We start from the raw sequence: 18,770 nt of genomic DNA, 5'->3' as shown, positions 1-18,770 counted from the left end.
TGCTACTAAAATGTGGAACGCCCTACCAACAACAGTTAAGAAACGTGAATCCCTAGACTCCTTCAAAAAGCGTGTGTGGCTGCAATTCGAAACTGGCGCCTGTAAAAAAGTTAAAGGTCCTACAACATGAAATTCAACTCGTTTTTTTGCACTCCCCTATGTGTTTTCTATCCCCACAAATACCCAATTTTGAACAATCAGGCTTTCTGGGCTTTTATGGAAATTGCTCTCAGGAACAGCTCAACTGATTTGGTCGTACGTGTGATGTCGGCTATATCATCGAAATGCTTTATCAGTGTGTCGTCCACAGTAACAGTCTTTGTATTGAGTTGTGCTTTCTTTTTTTCAATTTACGTTTTATTGAATTTTAATCAAACATACATGAAAACGAAACGACTGACAATTGACAATACATACAACCGAAAACAAAACAAGACAATATACGTACAATACACACAAGGGGAGATGTCTGCGTCTCTTCTCTATTGATGATCATTCATAATACTTGTACATGTAGGTGCATATACAGGTTTAACTGAATCTATACAAAATCAGGTCTTATGGTAGAAACATGAGTAATCCATCTAAACCAGTTATCTGTGAAGACTTCAACTTGACCTCTGAAGCTGAATGTAATTCTCTCCATAATAAATATACTATAGATTAAATCAATCCATTCATTCATAGTTGGTATAACATTTGTAAGCCACTTTTTTGTTAAGGCTTTTTTGGATGCCACCAGCAGTACTTGAGTTGTGCTTTCATGTGAAAATGTACCCATACTGCAAACTGTTAATACTTCAATCAATCCTCCACAGTGACACCAGTCAGATAGACTGAGAACTTGGGGCCATATCTTGCGCCACCCCTTACCCCTAAACCTATTAATTTGCCATTTTTTACTATTTTAAAAACATTTTAAAATACCGGTAGTTCAACTAGCCAATTTACATCGACATGTTGTGAGCTTGTAGATCAGCTATTTGAATTACCCGTATTGTCCCGAATATAAGATGACTCTGATTATAAGACGACCCCCATTTTTCAAGACTCATTTGTGGAAAAAGATCATTGAATGTCAAAGTCTATTAGAATACGACCCCGTTTTTTAGGATATTTCCATTGGAAAAAAACGTAGTCTTAGGTGACATTCACACCAGAAAGCTTTGCTGCGATTAAAACGAATCCTGCTGCACATTGTCAGAAAGTGCACTTCCTTTGGCAGGTGTGAAGGCTCATTTGAATCCTAATGCGTATCAAAGAACCGCATTCTACTCCGAGCAAAAACGGGGGTTTCGCTTCGTTTCCAATCGCACTTGATTACGATTCGGTGCAGGTGTGAATGCAATCCGCAGTAAATAAAGTCCAGTCCCAGACGGCACGACACATGCACGTTATTCGTTATGAATATAATTTGAAATTTTGATCACCATAGATTTCACTGTGTAGGCTAGTTTATGAATGGAACACATTGATAAAGGTCCCCCTGCTGCGTTTCCAATAGCTGCGGATGACAGTGTGAAGGCAAACCGCAGCAAATTAAATATGCAAGAAGTCCCAATTCTCCTCCCATTCGCATCGAGTCTACCAAAGTATTAGGTGGGAATGTGACCTTAGGTGACATTCACACCAGAAAGTTTTGCTGCGATTAAAACGAATCCTGCTGCGCATTGTCAGAAAGTGCACTTCGTTTGGCAGGTGTGAAGGCTCATTTGAATCCTAATGCGTATCAAAGAACCGCATTCTACTCCACGGGGGTTTCGCTTCGCTTCCAATCGCACTTGATTACGATTCGGTGCAGGTGTGAATGCAATCCGCAGTAAATAAAGGAAATGAAGCAAACAATGTGGCGGGTGAGGAGCTGAACATATGGAGACGGAGAAGGCATATTTTACGCAGCGCAAAGATGTCCCGTTACCGTGGATAGACGTGGTCGAATGAGGAGACTGAAGCCCTGATCGAAATTAGGACGAGTACATTAATCAATTGCTTAAGGAAACACATAAAAACACTGCAGTGTATTATAGCCTACACTACAGAATATTCTGTCTGTCTGTGCGTGCCGTAAACATGGAGTGCTGTCACTGTGTGGGGACTGGGGAGTAGGGACTTTCATCTCGATAAACTTGTAAACATTTTGCGCTGCTGTCTGTTATATCAGTGCGCTCAGCGCTGTTCCTTCCATGCCCAAAAGAACAGTGCGTGGCTGCGTGCGTATAGAGAGAGAGAGAGAGAGAGAAAGAGAGAGGGGTGGGTCGGTTGGGTCCAGTCCCAGCCGGCAAGACACATGCACGTTATGAGTATAATTTGAAATTCTGATCACCATAGATTTCACTGTGTAGGCTAGTTTATGAATGGAACACATTGATAAAAAGGTCCCCCCTGCTGCGTTTCCAATAGCTGCGGATGACAGTGTGAAGGCAAACCGCAGCAAATTAAATATGCAAGAAGTCCCAATTCTCCTCCCATTCGCATCGAGTCTACCGAAGTATTAGGTGGGAATGTGACCTTATATTCAGGCCAATATGGTAGATCAGCTTATCATCATACATCATCACATTCCAGCCAATCACTTTTCTGTCCCCACTTTATATCCTGAATACGTACTTTCCTCAGCCAATCAAATCATCACTATGGGGTGCTCAGTCAATCAAATCATAGCTATGGTGTACACACCATATGGGGGCGGTGGCTCAGAGGTAGAGTGGCCTGATGGTAACCTGCACAAGGTTGCCAGTTCAAACCCGGGCTCCCCCAGAGTTGGTATTGAAGTGTCCTTGAGCAAGACACTGAACCTTTAATTGCTTTAATTGCTCCTGATGTGCTGGTTGGTGCCTTGCATGATTTCTGCCGCCATCTGTGTATGAATGTGTGTGAATAGGTGAATGTAATGCACAATCTATGTAAAGCGCCTTGGATAAATGCACCATTTACCACACAAACAGACAGGGATAGGGGTAAGTGGTGGCGCAAGATATAGCAGTTGGTGATTACCGTTTACAATCCAACTCACTTTTTGAGGGAAACTAGCCCCTTCTATGCACAGCTTTGTGTTTCTAGCACGGAATGTGATGATTTGATTGGCTGAGCACGGAATGTGATGATGTGTGATGATGAGCGCCCCTCACTTCACACAAGTGTGATTTTTCCAAACCAGAGACTCCAGATCACTATAACGACAAAGATATGGTGTATTATTATTGATTGAGGGGCGCTATCCCCTCCAACATCTGGCTTTCAAAAATTATATCATATGGCAGCCAAGTCTATGAACTTTTAATGATGTAAAAAAACAGCACCATTCGTGGCGTCATGTGGCAGCCGTCCGTGTCTATGAACCTTTAACGTTTGATTAGAGTAGGATGTTTGTTTAAAGAAGTGAGGCACCCTTCACTTCACACAAGTACGATTATTAGTCTACATCTAATCAATATTTAACAAGCCTCCCTGTAGATGCTGTAGGAGCAATTGTAGCTTGTATCCTGGAAAGGAATTATTATTTTATCATTATTGGGGCCTGTTCACTGAGATTTGCTATGTGGAAAAGAATGGACATTTTCCTATGTAATGTATTTTTTGAGTGGTGTAAACCACTCCTACAACTGGCTTTTGTGTGCAGAAAAAAATGAGCATGGTTGCTATGTTCAAAATAATTTCTGACGTAATTAAATCACACCCGGGTGAACTGGATGACCGTAGCAACCGTGGTCATTTTCTCTGCGCAAAAACAGCCAGTTGTGAAATCACATCCAGGTGTGATACATACATTTATCAAAAATGATAGCTTTTTTTACTTAACATATTTTGTGTGATTTCATTACGTCAGACATTACGTCAGACCACAGCTGATCATGCTATATAAAACCTTACACCACTCAGTTCACACGGGTGTGATTTTTAATTAGCCTTCGTCCTTTGCCAGAGTAGTGAGAGCTTGTTGCATAGCAACACAGGGCAAACAAGTTAACAACACTGTTCCACCGATTTTGCCAGAACGCATTGTAACATCACCAGGCAATGGATTTGTGGTAGCCAATAACCTTTTTATTACAATCAAAAACCAACTGCTCATGAAGAGAGAGAGAGAAAAAAAAACAACAGAGCCACAGCAAAGCAGACCGCCGTTTGCTCATTTACACCTTTATTGGTGTAAAGGAGTCCTCCTTATAGTTCACAGCACTAACACCAGGGCTCCACCGGACGCGTTGCGTCTCCATCGCGTGCGTCAAAAAACGCACCGGTTCAATTTGAATGCACGCGTTAATGTCACGCAACGCGGGCAGTGGAGCCACCCTTCATTGATTAAAAATCACACCCGTGTGAACTGAGTGGTGTAAGGTCTTATATAGCCTGTCTGACGTAATGAAATCATGTCTGACATAATGAAATCACACCCGGGTGAACAGGGTGAACATAGCAACCATGCTCATTTTTTCTGCAGAGAAAAAAAACCCTGTTCACCCGGGTGAACAGGGTGAACATAGCAACCATGCTCATTTTTTCTGCACAGACTAACAAAGCCAGTTGTAGGAGTGGTTTACACCACTCAAAGGGAACATTCCCTGACGAAGCCCCGGTGTAACATGGGCATCGCACATAGTGAGAATCTGCTGACCGACTAGCAAATGTACAGAAGTTAGCCCAGATGTGGGGCAGACGTATCAATTATTGGTTTTCTCACAATGAAGTGCCAGCATATGCTCTGTGTCATTTGTTGAAGGAAAGTGTCCATTTGGTTTTGTTGACAGTGTCTTATTTGATTTTGGTTAGAGCAACAGCTCGTCTCTCTGTGTTCTGAAACAAGGCGCGGACCAGGCTCTTCATCTCTGAACTGGAGAACTCCAAGGCCAAGGGCCCTTTGCCATCTGCCCACCTGGAGACAGTACAACAAAAGACAATTCATACATCAAAGCAAAATAAAATCTCACGGCTGAAAACTTGTTAGGCCAAGTCCTAATGTGTGATTTCAATTTGTGAAATGCCATGAAATTAATAACATGGAGTGGGCAGCATCGACCCTCTCGGAATATGACAGTGGAAGAGTGCGATGGACCCTGGTCTTATATTAGAACACATCTGGAGAACAGGCTATATGCCTGAACTATACTAACCATACTGCATTACTAATATAATCTAGTTTATATCCTGTCCTTGTGGATCAACATTGTATAGGGAAAACCCAGACAAATTGACCCATGGATAATGGAAATGAATGTATCAACTTGCAGCTTGAAAACTAATGAACTTAAGTGTCATTAGTTGGTGAATAATGATGCTAGTCAAATTGTGTCTCAAAAACTGTATATTAATTCATTCATTCAGCACATCCAGGTCCAGGGAGGGATAAATCACAGCAGCCAAGTCACTCTTCTGGTCACTAACTGACATATAGGACTTTACCACAAGGTGGAGCCATAACACCCCTTTTTTCACTTTCTGCATACTATGACACATTCCTGGGGGTCTGGATGTTCCAGGGACCCCCACACGATAACTTTTCTCATTTCTCAACCGTTTCGGACGCGGGGCGGCTCGCCGGAACTGGGCCAGCCCCCTGGGCACGTTCCTGGTGGTCTGGATGTTTTGGGGACCCCCCGGGGACACCCACATGGTAACTGTCATTTCTCGACCGTTTTGGACACGGGGCGGCTCGCCGGAACCGGGTCGGCACCCTGGCTGCATTCCTGTGGGTCAGGAACTTCCGGACCCCCCGGGGACCCCACACGGAGTTGCACGACTCACTTCACACGGGTGTGTTTTTTTTCTACAGGGAGGTGTAGGAATTTCACCCATTGATAAACCCACAATGCTTTTTTCACTGTACCATTCTCACATGGGTGGACCAAAGGAAAAGTTCCCAACTCTTTTTTTTATATATACATTTTATACCCACGTTTTTCACCGATTTTGCCCCCCTATGATAGCCCCCCACTCCCACCCCCCATGATATCCATTTTTCTTTTTTTGTGAAACGTCATGATAAAATATTAAAGAAGAGTACCTTAAGTTGCCAGGTATTGGTGTACTTCAATATTTTGAGTGGCGCAACCACTCCTATAGAAAATATGTCCGAGCACGGAAATAGCGTTATAGCCTTTGTTCACCACCAAGTGTCACTGTTGCACAACCTAACACACAGACACACACAGGCCAGGGAGGAGGGCTTGTACAGTACAGTACAGTACAGTACAGTACAGTACAGTACAACTCACTTTTTTTATGGAATATTTTACATTGGGTAAAATATACCAGAGTTTAGTGATGGTTTGACAAAAAGGATGTTTTGTGTTTTAGGGTTAAAAGTAATCCGTCTGTGATTCTACACAGCAAATTGTTTAATTTGGATAATGGGCAGTGGCAATGATTAGGGGATGGATTGGTAGGAGGAGGTTCTATTGACAACATCTCAGAGCAGCTCATAGGTCAAAATTCTAAATTGTGAATCATGAACGAGAACTAGTTCTAGTCATTCACTTTCTGGCTTATAGCCATGCACAACAAAATAAATCAGTAACGCAAGCGGTGTGGGGCAATGCTGAAGAAAATAATGAAAATGGCCGATCTAAAAGCTCAAGTCGTGATGCGTTGTGAACTTGTAGATTGGCTATTTTCAAAACATTTCAGTTTCCATAGTCTTATGTCTTTGGTTCTTGGAAAAGAAGCGCTATATATATATATATATATATATATATATATATTTGAGATATTATAAATGTGGGGTTCCTTTACATGACACATTATAGAACTACTGATGTAAACCACTTCTGATTGTCCCAAACGATAAGTGTAATTTCAAACCGGGAAAGCATCGTTGTCATTTTAGAGGGCGCTAGCCCCTCCTATACACAGGTTTAATGTTTGTATTTAGTTGCTATTTTTTGAACATTTTATGAAAATCAGACCAGTCTGAAGCGAGTGGTGCAACAGCACCCCCTATTGGTACTCAGCCTCAGGTCCTAATGGGTTTTAAAACAGCTTCCACCTTACCTGTTGACAATCTCCTGGAGGTTGGCTGTGAGCACGATGACCAGCTCCTTGAAGGTGACCCACTTCTTCACGTAGACAGGAACCTCCTCCTGGTACTTCTTGTTGCGGCTCTCCTCCGCCAGCGGGATGAAGACCAGCGGACCTTCCTCGATGATGGTCTGACACAGCGTATGGAGGTGCTCTCCGTCCTCCGAGGAGATATCCTACACACAACAAAAAAATAAAACCACAAACACGTAGGTCAGACATTTTTGAAATCCACGGTGAACAGGCTCCTCACATTTCTTTGAAATGAACATCATCCTAAATTTCAGTTACATTTTTGTGCTCCGTCATGCACTGAAAATAACAAATCTACAAGCTCACAATGCGTCACGCTGTGCCACTTTGTTGAGCTTGTAAATGAGCTATTATTGGTGCACGTCTGCACGACACCGCAACAAATGAGACAAGAACAGAATGATAAATAACCTCTAGCATCATGATTTTAGCGACGACTTCTGAGATGGCAGAGTTGAGGAGACTCCCCATAGCTTTACAGTAGATGTTGACCGGTAGGACATCTTGCCACACTGTGCCCAGTTGTTTCAATTGGTGAATAACCTGCAATTAAAAATGACCATCAGCACCACCAATAAGCAGCTAAGTCTGCACACTGTTAATTTCTACCACTATGTATTGCTATTTATTGTGAGGATTTCATCTGGATGATATAAATTATACATTCTTATCATGAGTAAGAGTGCTAGTCAATCTGCTAAACAATCTTGTCTGATAATCACAAACACGTTTTAATGTGCTTACGAATAAAACTTGACGTTTATATTGGTAGATAATCAAAATTAATGGCATCCATTTACCTGTCTGACTGCCTTGCTGGCTGCTGTGTAATTGTCCTCATAATCCAGATTAGAGAAGTTACGAGCAGTAGATAGTCTCTCTATCATCTCAGCCTTTTGGACATTCATCTGGGTTAGGAAGCACTGGGCACCTGGCAGATCAACAGCAAAGAAAACGTTAGTTTTGTTGGTTGGTTCACATTGTTAGCATGATAACTTGCTAAAGAATGCATGGACCATTTACCCTTTTAGATGTTGACTAGAGTCCATCATGTCAAATTGCCCTGGATAAGAGCTAAATTGCTAAATATTCTTAAATTGTTGTAAATTGTTGACACATGCTGGAAATAAAATACAAAAGTGAAGCTGCACAGTATCAAAGAAAAGTTTAAATAATAATTATATCGTTCTTGAGGTCATCTGCTCTTTGGTGCATTTTTGTACAGATTCTGCGCAGCTATTGTAATGTGTTACTGTAATTCTCACCCAATACCTTAGGTATGATCATGCCATGTTGCGTTGAAAATAAACACTTTAGCAAGGAAGAAAAACCTCCACAGGACAATTTGAGCAGGCCAAAGAATCTCTCACTTGTTCCAAAGCTATTTGCTAGAAAATAACATTTTCAGATTTATCAACGTACTTTCGTCATTTATTTACCTAGTCTCCTGAAACTGGGTACCATGTCAACGAAGGTGGCAACCCCTTCGCTGAGAGGCTGCAGATGGGGCTTGAACTGGTGGCCCAGTGTCAGCAAGTTGTGGGCTATATACATGCAGTTGTTGTGCTGGATGGCTGCCAGGTGGGGGAACTTGAGCAGGTTTTCTCTACAGTGGAGAAAACAAAGTGAACGTGATACTCTCTGGAGGAAAGCCTTTTTCTTAGTAATGAAATTAAAATATACTTCGATTTACTGATCCTCACTTATGATAGGTTGGAACAACATCGTAGAACAGCTGGAATATGTTTCTCACAGTGAAAAATAGTTGTGTGGCACTGGGGGGAAATAAAGACACAAAGAATGATTAGCTCTAGTGAATGAAGCCATCATTTGTTCAGATTCAGCAAACACACTTGAGTGACCACATGTGGAATGAATATTACCCCTGCTCAAATCTAAAAACACAAACTAGGGCATAGCACTTGACAAAAGGAAATGTTGAGCATAGAAAAATTGTATTCTATTTTTTGTTTTGAAGAGGGATCTATTTCTTCTATCCATGCCCATCTCCATTTTTTCCTCACACTTCAGCCATACATAGACGTTGAAAATAAGGCTGAGCGATATTGACAAAAGTAACCAAGTATCACAAAATACCTCGATATTGCGATGATAAGGACAATTAATCAAAATGATCAATTGTCTTTCTTTTTTCAGGAAAAATTTAAAAAAAACATAAAAAAAACACATGTGACGTTTTATGAGTTTGTAGATAACCCATTTTCTATTTTGGAACAATGTTTTAGTAGTGTAAAACCAGGACATCACAACACGTATACCAGGTCATACAGTATATAATCTTATATCACCAGCCTTGTTGAAAAGCATAGCTTACCAAGGCGAAGAGCTTCCCACAGCCTCACGCAGAGTGTTCAGGGCCAGTTCCATGAGTTGCTGGACAGACTCGCTGATGCGACAGGCTGGCATACACATGGTTTTATCTGATAGCTGCTTGGCATTCTCCAGGCTCAGCTCATCCCTGGGAGGGCTCTTCTTCTCCTGCTTAATTTTGGTGCCTGAAGCTAGCTTTGTAAGCTTGGGAATGGCCAGCTTGGAATCGGGTGTGATCTGATGGTGGTTGTGACGGTGACATAACATGTGATAAAGGCATACAACAGTTAATCAAAGTATTGATTTCATCGAATATAAAGAACAGTTGATTTTAATGAAATTGTCTTTTTTTTAACACAGCAATAATATAAAACAAATCTATTCTACAATCAACACGTTGAGAGCTTGTAGATGGGCTATCTTTGCATCACACTGTTAAAATATAAAATAGGGCTTAATCAGACAAATCAATTTAGATTATATAATTCAATTTTGTTGCATCAATTCAATGATGCTACAAATGGCTACAATTTGCATGCAAAACCAAGATAATTACAGCAAACATTTGATAGATTAGCTTGCTAAATACAGTATACAAACTAAACATACTCTGACTGTGTTGTGCATCTTGGAGGTCATGAGTTTGCGCGCCGCAACAATGACGTCCCTGCACTTCTTGCTGGCAAAGTGACAGTTGACGTCTCTCGCATACTTGAGCAGCTCTGTGGAATCACCTTGCAGGTACTGCATCTCCTTAAGGGACTTCTCAAACTCCTCCGTCTCCTTGATCACCTTTAACATATACAAAATAAACAAAGCTAGCACACAATCATCACTCAGCACACACCAACGTTTTATGACCCCCAGGCAAGTCTACGGTAAAGATGCTTCTCTTTCCAGCGGCCAAGCATCACGCGACCAACATTATTGGTGCGACCAACATTATGTGTGCTTCGAGCAGAAAATAGATGGAACGTTTGGAGAGAAGCGCAGCTCATCAGTTTGATCCTCCAGGTTGTGTGCAGCCCAGGTGCTCATCCAGGCTCTCGTCATCTCCCGCCTGGACTACTGCAACTCCCTCCTTGCTGGTGCTCCGGCATCTGCCATCAGACCTCTGGAGCTTGTTCAGAAAGCTGCGGCTCGTCTGGTGTTCAACCGCCCCAAGTTCTCCCACACAACCATCCTTCTCCGTTCTCTACACTGGCTCCCCGTAGCGGCCCGCATCCAGTTCAAAACCCTGGTGTTAGCCTATAGGGCAGTGAAAGGAACAGCTCCTTCCTACCTCCGGGCTATGGTCGATGCCTACACCCCTGCCCGACCACTTCGGTCTGCCACCTCGGGGCGACTGATTGCCTCGTCACTCAAGGGTCCTTCTGGCCGATCCACACGGTCACGACTCTTTTCTGTTCTGGCCCCACAGTGGTGGAATGAACTCCCCACTGATGTTAGGACAGCAGAGTCACTGCCCATATTTCGCCGCAGGTTGAAAACCCACCTCTTCAGGAAACACTACCCTTCCTCTCTGCCTGACCTACTTGTTGTTAACTAGTTGTACGAACGCTTGTTTTCTATTGTTGTATTGTTTATTGGATCTTGTTTAGTCGATACACTTAATTGTTTTAGCTCATGCTCATTTGATTTAGCTATTTTGTCTCATCTGTTTAAGGAAATAGGTAGCTGATATATTGCACTTTTACCTTAGCGCTAGGTATACTCTTGGTTGCTTGTTTTTGCAGAAAATGCACTAAAGACTTCTGGTGATTAGTAGTTTTTGTTCCCTACCTATGTTGAATACACTTATTGTAAGTCGCTTTGGATAAAAGCGTCTGCTAAATGACTGTAATGTAATGTAATGTAATGTGTCTGGTCATTTGCGCCCTTACCGTTGTTTCAGCTAGGCTATTTATGCTAATAAACGCAGATGACACGTCGTTCAAGCACAGCAATAGTCGATAGGTTCAAAAACGTTGCAAGTGTCAATGAATGCCTCATGCAAGCGATCTGGACATGATATCTAAATCAGCAAGAAAATCAAATATACACCGTAATCTTACATGACATTTTTCCAGTGTTCTTTAGCTGTGACCCTATACGTTATATATACAATATTACGCGGTCCAGCGGTCGGCAATAAGTACGTTTGGCGTCAGGACAATTATTTTCTACGGCATTGGCAGGTTTTAACTTACAATTACTCACTCCTCTCACACGGTACATCATCCTATTATAACATAGTAGATCTTTTTTTTAATCTTTTTTATCTGGCACATCAAATGCGTTTATCCTACTGTGTCTTATCTGCTGGCAAGGAATATAATAAGCGTCTTTGAGTGTTATGAAAAGCGCTATATAAATCCCAGATATTATTAATGTAGGCGGCACCACAAGACAAAGCATGGCACCTTCAGAATGATCTTTCCACCTAAGACAGATGCACGAAAGCGCAATATTGAAGCACTGACAGCTTCAATGTACCGTATGTGCACAGCAGGACTGTTGGACAGCACCAGGCACTGTCCACCTACTTTTTTCACACCACATTGTACACACTGCTTGATTGTCTGTGCCTGGTATAGTATTCACTTTCAACATGGATAAGAACTAATAGCTTAGCTGAAATAACGGTAAACATGGACTTCTCGTGGTTGTAGCAGTGATTCAACGTAATAAATTACCAGGTTGTTGTCAGACACTCAGGAAGATCAAATGACTGGTACGCCTCTCCAAAAGTTAAACTATCTATCTTCAGCTTGAACATAATAATAAATGTTATTGTCCCGAAGGATATTCGTATTCACAGGGCTGTTCAAAACACTCACAACAAAAAACACATCACCAAGACAATAGAAAAACATGAAGTGCTCTAAGCTCTCCACCAGAAAAATGCAGGACGTCGAGACTCGAGAGCGCTGAAGCTTGATGCTCAGGCGCTGTGAAGACAAGCGCTCCAGCATGTCTTTGCCATAGAATTGCATTGGCAGAAAAGCACTGGCAGCTAATAAAAAAAATGCTTTGATTGATTGGATTCTTTATTACTCAGCACGTGGTACAGTAAGACTAACTAATTAAGGCTAACCCAAAAAAGTCCTGGGGACATCCATCGTGGTCCTATGTATTCAGTTCATACATGGCCCCTATTTGGACAATCTAGCTGTAATATAGAGGGACTGTCGGTCCAATATTGTACAAATGAAATTAATATTATATTCAAAATAATCTTAAAGGCCAGTTATTGCTGTAGGGCCTGTTCGGGCACACCTTAAGGTGCAGTTCAATCCATACCGTACTGTAATTGTCCAGCTGGTTGCTGTTGTTGGGGATGGAGTAGAGGAGACACTCGTGGATGATACAGTGGGACATTTCCTCCCAGATCAGCTCACCCAGGATCTCAGACAGCTTCTTCTCACCGACAGACACGTCTGAGAGAAAAGGAAAGACATTCCACAACTTTTGTTGACATTATTGAGACATTTCTAGGATCGTCATAAACTAATTATTAGTTGACCAAGTCATTTAACCCATTAAAAACGGGAAAACAGCTGTCATTTTAGATTTTAGAAATATATAGCAAAATGTTTTCATTAGAACAGTGGTTCTCAAAAATAGTAGATATACAAGCTCACAGTCACAGCACGTCACTTCGTGCCACGCTTTGTGTAATATCTCAATATTACACAAATATTTTCTTCTGGGGGTCCCCGGCATAAAACATTTTCAAATTGGGGGGGGGGGGGGGGGGGGGGGGGTGGTCTGCGGCCATATAGACGGTATATCGATTTGGGGGTCCTCGACACGAAAACGTTTGCAAACTACAGGTTTAGAAGGCCTTTGTATAATCAGCCTCAGGTTTTAATGGGTTAATCGACTACATTAGAGACGCATGAGCAAGCCATACCCAACAGGTGTGAATGCAGTGTTCTGAGCACCAACAAGAGCCTGGTGTAGACTTGCGAGGGACTCGAGTGCTCCATGTTGCTTTCTTCCGAATTTTCTAGGGCCAAGATGGTACCTTCACCCTGATGGTCCACTACGGTCACACACAGGGAAGGGTACATCACTAGTGGCTTCAGCACGTTCTTCAACAGCACCTGACCTGAGAGACAAGTGAAAAAGAAATAACGTCAAAATGTATTTCAGATGAGTACAGGCCTGTCACAATTATTACATAATCGTCTAATCCCAATTATTTGAGATAATCAGTAATCATCATTGACATGTTTCAGGTTTCAGGTATTTCTTCTATTTAAAAAAAAAAACATGTTTAAGTATATAAGGAGGAGTAGAACAAAAGCTCTGCGTCCTCACAGGCAGGTAAGTCAGTAGGATAAGAGCTGTGACAACACACAAATGTGTGTGGGGAGGAACCTATTAGCATAACAACTTGAATTGGGGAAAAGGGGTAAAAAGGAACAACAACAAAAAGTCCAGCATTTTCTAATCCATTTGAATAACGTAGATCAGGGCTTTAATATAACTGTGCAGGGCCTTACTGAACAGTTTGATCTTGTGCTGAAGGTCTCCCTGGATGGCCAGAGCTTGAAGAACACGGCAGAGCAAAGCAGGAGGGCCCTGCTGCTCTTCATCCTTACTGCATCCCAGAGTCAGATGGAGCTCCGTCTTCCCAAAGGAGTTAATTTCCATAGACTCTGTTATGAGATACAGTACACTAATCAATAATCTCACCATTATTAGTCTTTTCGATAGGATTCCCACACATTTCTTGCACATAATATTCTATAGCTTTGTTTATCTGATGGTTCTGTCCAATAACTCAATTTCAAATCAATATTTGTCTTTGTGTAATAGAAACGTTGTATGGTACATATTTTATGCAATCTTTCAAATGGCCCATTGCAATCCCAAGGGATGCTTTATTTGTTGGTTTATGAGACCGAGTACTGTTTTGTAATCAGATTACTTCCTAGGGGTATTTCACATTCTGGCGTTGTCCAGTGGTCCTTCCTTTTATTGAGCTATCGAAGTTATAGTCCTTATGAATATACATATTTATCATACATTTAGTTATCAGTCTCACCTTTAGAGGAAGGCAGTTTCCACTTGGCTAATTTCTTCCACTCCTCCCCCAGCTGGTAGATGAAGTTCTCTCTCTGAACAATGAGCTCAGAGCTGAGCGCACACAGCAGGGGCAGGTCTGTACTCTTCCATGTCTTCAGAGCATCCACACTGCCTCTTGCCTGGGAACAGTGCAACATATGGATGAACGAGGGAAAAAAAGAGAGAAGAAGCTCAAGTTATCTATTCATGTCATGTCTATTCATTTTGCCAACCAAAGCAATCTCTCAACTGAAAAGGTTTCAAACATTGATTTGTATTGACAAACTTAGGGGTTAGAACAGATAGAACCAAATTAAGTTTGGCTCCAAGGTTTAAGTGTAACTCTTACCCTTTCTAAGTGTTTGGCTGCTTTCACGTAGTTCTTCTCCTGTAGGGATTTGCTAAAATCGTCCATTGCACTGTGAAACTGAGACAAAAATAATGTTAAACAACAGTTGTGAGATTGTATGCATGTACATGTGTAAATATCCTTCCCTGATGAACATTGGATTCATACGTCTTAACCTGCTGCGTCCTAATAAAGTATTGGCACTCTGGCTATTGGCGTGTGCGGCCACCTTCTTGTGTTTTCAAGATTCCCTCTTTAAATATCATTATCAACATCAAACCACCACCTTTTCACAAAGAAAAGGCAATGATTTTAAGCATGTGTGATTTTGTTTAGCAGAAGGTTCTACTTGTTGGCAAATCTAGCTTACTGATGGTTAGCATGATGCTCTGCAGCCCGTGGCTGGGAACCTCTTATCTGATTAACACACTTCATCATATGACAGGGTCACGCAAAAGCTTTCAATGTTAGACAGTTTTAGAAAATGTTCACCTATAATGACAGCCTTGACAGGCCCAACATATGGATGTCAGGAGGTGTAAAGTGGCTAATGGAAAGTCACAGATTGTACCTCTTTTAGATGTCCCAGCATTGTGATAATGACTGTGTTTCTCTGCAGCTGCTGCTTGAGCTTCTCATACTCGGCCACATTCACATGGATGTTCTTCAGCACCTGTGTGTCCAAGGTCACACACACAAAAACACATGATCAGTACACAGCTTGTGCAAGAGGGCTGTCAACTGAGCACAGAAATTATGACCAATTTTAATTTTCTTTCATTATATTTCATTATCGTTACATTTTGCTTAGAAAATTGTGCAGTGTGCTCGTAATGCATATGTTAGAACACTCAAGGTCAGTACCGTTATATCCACAATGTGGCAATCGACTCGACCTCAATTGTCAAAAACAAGTTTAGGCATCATTAACTAATATTTATTTTATGTCGCTCATCTCCGAGTGTAATGGACTTAGTTGGTTGGGACTGGTTGTAAACTATAAATGATTGCTCAGTTAAATACTTTTACAGATCCTACTCAAATGATGACACCTGAATAATATCCCATTTGAATAATGACTCATGTAGCCTACTACTGAACTGTATGCAACAGCACTGTGTGCTTGAGCATGGATACTCTGGCTGGCTCAATATAGTTACTGTATGAATGATATGGCTGGCAGTGATGTCACCGTCATGCGGAAGTGTTTAGCCGTCAGCGTGCACTGCTTTGGTTGAATTGACATCATAAAACATTATGCTGTAGCCATGCCCACTAATCGAATATACATTTTTACTATCGAGTGCACCGCTCCCCTGTCAAATTGATTTGTTTGAGCCCTATTATATAATCAAACTAGTAGTGTGCATAGAGTAGAATTGGCAATTGGACACACATTTAATGTGTGTGCGAGTGAGTGTGAAAATGAGAGAGGTTTCGTCTAGGAGAAATACTGTTTTTTACTCTTTTTAATTTGATAGTAATACCATCCATGAACTTGCACCATGAATAAGCCCCCCTTTTTAGTTAGTCAGGAGGATACCACAAAGTGAAGGGGGGAAACAGGTGGAAGTACCACAGTATTCTATTCAAAGCTTGTTATGCTTTATTACACGGCTTGGTTGAATGCTTGATTCCGATTGGTCACTCGCTGAATTCAGCTGTGTGTTATTTATTGATAATGACCGCTCCGCTCTTTAACAGACCGCTGCCTAATCAAAGCCTCAGAGCACCTGGCTGCGCTGCTTGATTGTATGCCGTATGTCCAACATGACAGCCATGTCAAACCATCAATGTAATTTATAAATAAACGTTGCTATCAAGAATGTTTTTGAAAACATTTGAAGTGAGAAATAGACGATGCGGTGATCGTCAATCGAAAAAGGATTCTATTTGATCAACACTTTTTTTTTTTAGGCGACCCGTGCACTGGGAACTTGAGCAGATGGGCAGCGCAAGACTGACGGAATACTTTCATACCATAAGCAAGGAAATACCTCGTTTTGTTGTTGTGTCAATGTATTAATTTAATTATTAAGTAGCCGTGTAATAAACGGGTCGGACTCTGCGGTCATTATCGAGGACTAAAATCCCTTCAGGATGTGGTCATTATCAAGAAATAAAATCCCTTAAGGATGATTAAACACCTCAACTTCGTCTCTGTGTTTACTTATCCTGTCGGGATTTTATTTCTCGATAATGACCGCCAGGCGCTGACCCGTTATTATCCCTTACATAATAACCTATATGAACTGGCCAAATCGCCACAACATTACAAAGTACATTTAGTGTTGTACTTAAGATGTGTGACTAGATCATAAGTATATCTAGCAAACCACATTTCTACCAGATGTACCAACACTACTAGGCTTACCTCAGTGTCGATGCAAGTTTTAAGAACGTCAATTTCTTTGGAAGCATCATTGACCTGCCCCATGAGATCCTCAGACCCTTGTAGACTAGGCAGGAACTCGTTATATCTCTTGTTGATCATGTCGCATACTTCTTCCTATTGGAATGCAGGGGAAAGCAAATCAAACAGGTGGTTTTGTGTTTTCAGACCATAACTCATTTAGACCTGAGGAGACATCTGTGTCACCTTATAGCATGAAAAATAGCAGATCTACAAGCTCATAGCGCGGCTAGATCTGCTATTTTTGAAAAATCGTGAAAATGTGGCGCAAATCTTTGAATATTATATATTCTTTCACATTGAACGTTTTCAACTCATATTTGCTTCTGGGGGTTCCCTGGAACATCATATTTTCACATGGGTTCCGCGGCCAAATACAGAAAATTCTGTGGGTGCTCGATATGAAAAACGAAGGGTCCATTTGGTTCCGTAAGGATCCATTTGGTTCCATAGTTACAGCCCTATAAGGGTCCGCTAAAGATCTGTAGGGTCCATTTGGTTCCATGTGTATATACACTCAGAGTTACAGTATATATCTCAGAGTTAAAGACCTATAAGGGTCCTTTTGGAACCCACCTCACCTTAAGTGTAAACTGTACACAACGTGGCATCTTTGACAGGCACCAAAACAAACAATAATGCTGTTGTTGTCTGACAGTAACTGACAGACAGTCTACAGTACAAACAACACAGCTTTCCAAAAACACATCAACAAGCTAACAGTTATTTCTGGGCTGGCAAAGCGACACCCGTGACTCTCATGCGATGGAGCTTTTAAGCTTTAACAACTTACTTAGCCTTATTTTATGTTTCGCCTCTTCAAAAATGTAGCTGATCTTTGCCTGCCTTCTAATGAAGGCATTAAGCTATGGACCTGCTATAATTAAGTTCGCGACAGGCTGTAACATTGCCATTTTAAAACAAAAACAAACGTTCGCCATAAGTATTATCTTCCTTAAAGTGATAATGTTGACAGCTGACAAGCCTATTGGATGCTAGCATAGCTGACGCTAATAAGCTAACGCAACAACACTTTTATGTTAGTGAGGCCAAACCAGAAAGCCGTTGTTGTTGTTCTTCTTCTTCTCGTGCGTAAACATGGTATTTATGATGGGTCCATGTTCCACACAAATTTATTTTTTATTCTAATTTTAAGACCACCACCATCATCACACTTATTCTACTAGCTAGCTATAGTAGATAGCTAATGCTAACTTACCTTGGTATCCTCCACTTTACGTGACAACTTGCTTATTTTGGTGGACAGGTCTTCTTTCTCTAGCTTCCCGGAGCTGGCCAGGACTTCTGTAACGAAGGACGCCATGTTCTGTCCAAACCGTTCATTCAAATGTCACTTTGTTCAAGTCAATGGGCAGCCTTGTAGTGTTGTTTTCTGTGCTGTGTATGGGTGCGTTCAGTCAGTAGCTGGCAGTGCCTGGTGCCACATCACTGACATCAGAAGTTGTGCTTCCAACTCGTTTTCAGGACAGGAGCCGCGAGGAGCAGTGATTGGTTGATGTTGCAGCTGTAGGTGTGGTTTATGGTTTGAACAGGGATGCATCAATTTCCAAGACC

The 18,770-nt window shown here is 41.6% G+C and overlaps 1 protein-coding gene across 1 annotated transcript; it reads right to left on the bottom strand.

Annotated features, from left to right (window-relative positions):
• Positions 1–1,818: 1,818 nt before the first annotated feature.
• On the bottom strand, positions 1,819–18,674 carry LOC306927691 (centromere/kinetochore protein zw10 homolog). The gene is made up of 16 exons (XM_079507518.1): positions 18,415–18,674; positions 17,157–17,291; positions 15,354–15,455; positions 14,783–14,860; positions 14,414–14,573; positions 13,869–14,024; positions 13,274–13,471; positions 12,661–12,797; positions 9,988–10,170; positions 9,383–9,615; positions 8,751–8,822; positions 8,487–8,653; positions 7,848–7,978; positions 7,459–7,590; positions 6,988–7,190; positions 1,819–4,873 (listed from the first exon to the last, which is right to left on the bottom strand). The coding sequence occupies exons 1-16, from the start codon at positions 18,517–18,519 to the stop codon at positions 4,753–4,755; spliced, it is 2,313 nt and encodes a 770-aa protein (XP_079363644.1). The 5' UTR covers positions 18,520–18,674; the 3' UTR covers positions 1,819–4,752.
• Between the last annotated feature and the right edge of the window lie 96 nt (positions 18,675–18,770).

Source organism: Electrona antarctica (genome assembly GCF_951216825.1).
Source record: "Electrona antarctica genome assembly, chromosome: 8".
NCBI lineage: Eukaryota > Metazoa > Chordata > Actinopteri > Myctophiformes > Myctophidae > Electrona > Electrona antarctica.
The sequence above is the reverse complement of the archived record's forward strand: the minus strand, read 5'-3'. Positions and strand labels throughout refer to the sequence as shown.

Coding starts and splice junctions, on each gene's coding strand:
- LOC306927691 (XM_079507518.1), bottom strand. CDS start 18,519: ATGGCGTCCTTCGTTACAGAAGTCCTGGCCAGCTCCGGGAAGCTAGAG. Junction 14,025..14,413: donor GAAACTGCCTTCCTCTAAAG/GTGAGACTGATA, acceptor ATCTCATAACAG/AGTCTATGGAAATTAACTCC. Junction 7,979..8,486: donor ACCCAGTTTCAGGAGACTAG/GTAAATAAATGA, acceptor TTGATCTGCCAG/GTGCCCAGTGCTTCCTAACC.